At 38.1% G+C, this 4,273-nt stretch overlaps 1 protein-coding gene across 1 annotated transcript in view; it reads left to right on the top strand.

Moving 5' to 3' along the window:
- Positions 1–1,798: 1,798 nt before the first annotated feature.
- The window catches only part of LOC103091086 (serine protease 46-like), a 27,971-nt gene continuing 25,496 nt past the window's right edge, over positions 1,799–4,273 (top strand). The window contains exon 1 of the mRNA XM_007470279.1: positions 1,799–1,847. Coding sequence (XP_007470341.1) covers positions 1,799–1,847 — 49 coding nt within the window. The remainder of the gene's footprint in view (positions 1,848–4,273) is intronic.

Below are 4,273 nucleotides of genomic sequence, written 5' to 3'. Positions count from 1 at the left end.
GCGGGCCTCTCACTGTTGTGGCCTCTCCCGTTGCGGAGCGCAGGCTCCGGACGCGCAGGCTCAGTGGCCATGGCTCACGGGCCCAGCCGCTCCGCGGCACGTGGGATCTTCCCGGACCGGGGCACGAACCCGTGTCCCCTGCATCGGCAGGCAGACTCTCAACCACTGCACCACCAGGGAAGCCCCCCTCCTACATTTTTTAAAAATTAAAAACAATTAAAAGCAATGTCTGAATTTTTGTTGTGATTTACCAAAAACGTTCAGAAATACATGTAAAGATTCTCCCTTGCTCATTCACCCCCACCACCAATGCTGCTCCCCTCCCCAGAAGTAATCATTGTTGGCATCCTTAAATAAAATATCTTTATGGTTTTTTAAATAAATAGAATCTTATATATGTATTATTAATAACCTACATTAAAAAAAACTATATGCCTTGAAAACCTATGTCAGTACCTAGAGATATTCATAATTTTACATTATTGCATGTGTACCGTGTGGATGTAATGTATGTTATTTAACCAGCACCAGGTTTTAGGCTGTTTCTGACTTGTCAGCATTGTGACAGTGCTGCCATGAGCATATTCCTGCGTGCTCGGGGGTGGGGTGGGGGAGAGCACAGTCTGAAGCATTTCTGCAGCGGTCTTCCTGGGAGTGGACTCAGGGGAGGACCATCACAGTAGACACAAATTTAGTAATTTTGGATGAATATAGTTTACTCCTCCCAAAAGCTGAACCAGTATACATTCACACCTACAGTATACAAGAATGAACGCTTCTCCTTTTTGCTAAAAATGGATATTATTAATCTTCAAAAATTTTGCCCATCCAGTGGTAGAAAGTTATATCATTGCTGTTTTAATTTGCATTTTCTTGATTGGAAAAATGTCTTTTCATGTGTTTATTGAAAAAAAAGGTATACCTTTTCACTAGTAAATCCTCCGTTCATATGCTTATTTTAGAAATTAGGTTGTTTGTCTTTTTCTCTTGGAAGGTCTTTATCTTTTCTGAATATTAAGCTTTTGTCAATTATTTTACAAATATTTTCTCCAGTAGTTGCCACTTATCTTTTGGGCCCAGGTGATACAGTTGTGACTGTTGTGTAACAGTTGTGAACTGTTAAGATGATTATTCTTATTTAATTTGTTTACTTGGTGAAACACATGACTAGATCTCTGGTAGATTTCTTAGGTAAATCCTGTAATACACTCTGGATTAAATTTCTACCGTTTTGTTTAGAATTTTTGTTCCAATATTGGATTGGCCTACAATTTTCCTTTCTGTTCCACCCTTGGTGCCATTGCTATGCTAGCATCTTAAAACATGTTGAGGAGCTCTCTAGTCTTTTCCTGTGCCCTAGAGCAGTTTATATAACACCAGAATTATCTGTTCCTTACGTTTGGTAGATTGTGCACATAAAACTTATTGGGTCTGATGCCTTTTTTAGGGGACAAATCTTTGACTATTTAAAAAAAGACCTTTCATAGTTATTGGCTTAGTTGGGTTTCCCACCTCTTTTTGCATTAATTTTAGTAAAATAAATCAATTTAGCTTAGATTTTAAAATTTTAAACTGATACATAAAATTTGAACCTATGGCTCCTTTCCTATTTTTAATACTATTTACATGTGTACTCTTTCACTTTTCTTAATTATTAAAGATTAAAATTGCCAAATTTTTGTCTATTTCATAGGTATTTTCATAAAAACACCTGGTGTACTGTTATTGGTTAGCTTTATGGTATCCATCCTTCCCTCATATTACTACAGGTCCTAGTCATTAGTGCACACTGTCTGCCATGTTGCTCATCATCTTCAGGGAGAAGCTGTCACACTCCCAGCTCCCAAGTGGGTGGCTCATTGGCTTGATCTAATTAGCACAGTCCAGTGCCCGGCCACCTGACCCCAGTTAGGTTATCCCAATAAGCATAAGGTATGGTTAGAGGAGAGAAATGCATACTGTCTCTCTTTTTCTTAAATTTTTATTTATTTATTTTTGGCTGCATTGGGTCCTTGTTGCACGCGGGCTTTCTCTAGTTGTGGTGAGCGGGGGCTACTCTTCCTTGTGGTGTGCGGGCTTCTCATTGCGGTGGCTTCTCTTGTTGCAGAGCGTGAACTCTAGGCACACAGTCTCAGTAGTTGTGGCACACGGGCTTAGTTGCTCCACGGCATGTGGGAATCTTCCTGGCCCAGGGCTTGAACCCGTGTCCCCTGCATTGGCAGGGGGATTCTTAACCACTGCACCACCAAGGAAGTCCCCATACTGTCTCTCTCAACGTTGATGAGGAGGCAGAAGGATGCTGGCAACCATTTTTCAATAAGGGGATCAACTCAGAATGAAGCCACCATCACTGAAGAGAGGAGACAGCAATTTTAAGCCTGTTTGAGTGGAAGTTTCTCTTACTTGTCAACTCCTAAATGGTACAAACTACCTTTTGATTTTAGTGATCAGATATGCTTCTTCTTGTTTATTTTATTTCACGAAAGTTCTTTTAGCTTTAGTAATTCAATCTTCTCCTTTGGGGAGATTTACTTTATTGTTCTTTTTCTAACTTCTTGAGTAGTATGCTTAGTTCATTATTATAGACGTTTTTTCATTTCTAATATTTTCACTAATTCCATAAAATTTCCTGTGAGTCTCACTTTGGCTGTATTTCACAGGATTTTATATGTACTGACCTCATTGCCATTCATTCTATACTGTTTTTTATTTCACACTGTATTTCTTACTTAACCTAAGAGTACTATATGGGTGTTATTTAATCTCCTGACAGATAGTTTGAGGGAGGGACAGGGGCTTCTCCTTTTTCTCTATTAAAAATTATATCAATATGGATTTAATTATTTCCACATTCTGGAATGTACTGAGGTTTTCTTTGTGCCTAGTATTTGGTCAGTTTTATTGAATATTTCATGTGCGTTTGAAGTAAAAGTGTGTGTTTTGAAACAGAGTTCTAGCTATAACTGACTGGATCAGGTTTGTTGATTGTTATTCAAATCCTCTCAACACTTCAAATATTTTATATCTATAAATCTGTTGATTTCTGAGCGGTTTATCATGAGAATTCAGAGTTTGTCTATTTCTTCCTGCAGTTCTAACAATTCTTGCTTCATGTTTGAAAGCTGTGTTGTTAGGAGTGCAAGGTTCATGCCTGCTGTACCATCTTGATGGGTTATACCCTATCAGTGTAAAATATGCCCGTTGTCCTATTTAATATTATTTCTTTTTACAAAGATCCAGATCATAGAGTTCATTCCTAACTCTGCTGTAATAATTGACTAGGGTATAATTTTATATTTTGTACATGTTTCTTACAGATTTCCTTGGGGTTATTTTGTACCTTTTACAGTTTCTTGCTTTGAACATTTAATTCATTTATTTTCATTCTTTGTTATTCAGTAATAAATACCTTTAAGGTTACTAGATTTGCCTTGAACACACTCAAAAAGTTTTTTTAATGCATTGCTCTAATTATTAGTATTTTCTAAATAGTTTATAGAATGTTTTTGTTTCCTTGAAATAAGTCAGCTAACTTTATTTTTAAAGTTTTCAAGTCATTTGTTTTATTTCACTTACTCATTCTTATTAAATCTTTGTTTCATTGCATCATGGTAAAAAATGTGGCCCAAACTAGTTCCACTTATAGGGAAATTATTGTGGTTTTCTTAGTAGTCTAGTGTGCAGTTGATTTTTATAGATGTTCAATCCCTCAAAGATAGACAAAGCTGGAGAAGACTCTCCCACTGCAAGTGAGGTTTTTCCATTTCTCGTGTATCACTGTTTGATGTTGTTATTGATGAACAACTTTAATGTTACATAGTCATTATAATTTTTATCTTTTTTCAACAGAAAGTAATTTTATTTTTCTGTTTAAAGCTTTTGTCCTGAATTACATCTCTAGAGATTAATATTGTCATTTCTATTTTTGCTTACATATACTTAATATATTTTTGCCCATCTTTTACTTTCAGCTGCTTCATATCACTTTGTTTTAGGTGAGTCTCTATTGAGTAGCATGTGAGTAGATTTTTTTTTTCTACCCAATATAAGAATCTCTGGGGCTTCCCTCGTGGCGCAGTGGTTGAGAGTCCGCCTGCCGATGCAGGGGACACGGGTTCGTACCCCGGTCCGGGAAGATCCCACATGCCGCGGAGCGGCTGGGCCCGTGAGCCATGGCCGCTGAGCCTGCGCGTCCGGAGCCTGCGCGTCCGGAGCCTGTGCTCCGCAACGGGAGAGGCCACAAGAGTGAGAGGCCCGCATACCGAAAAAAAAA

This window comes from Lipotes vexillifer, unplaced genomic scaffold (genome assembly GCF_000442215.2).
Source record: "Lipotes vexillifer unplaced genomic scaffold, Lipotes_vexillifer_v1.1 scaffold942, whole genome shotgun sequence".
Lineage (NCBI taxonomy): Eukaryota > Metazoa > Chordata > Mammalia > Artiodactyla > Lipotidae > Lipotes > Lipotes vexillifer.
This window is presented reverse-complemented; position numbering and strand designations above follow the sequence as displayed.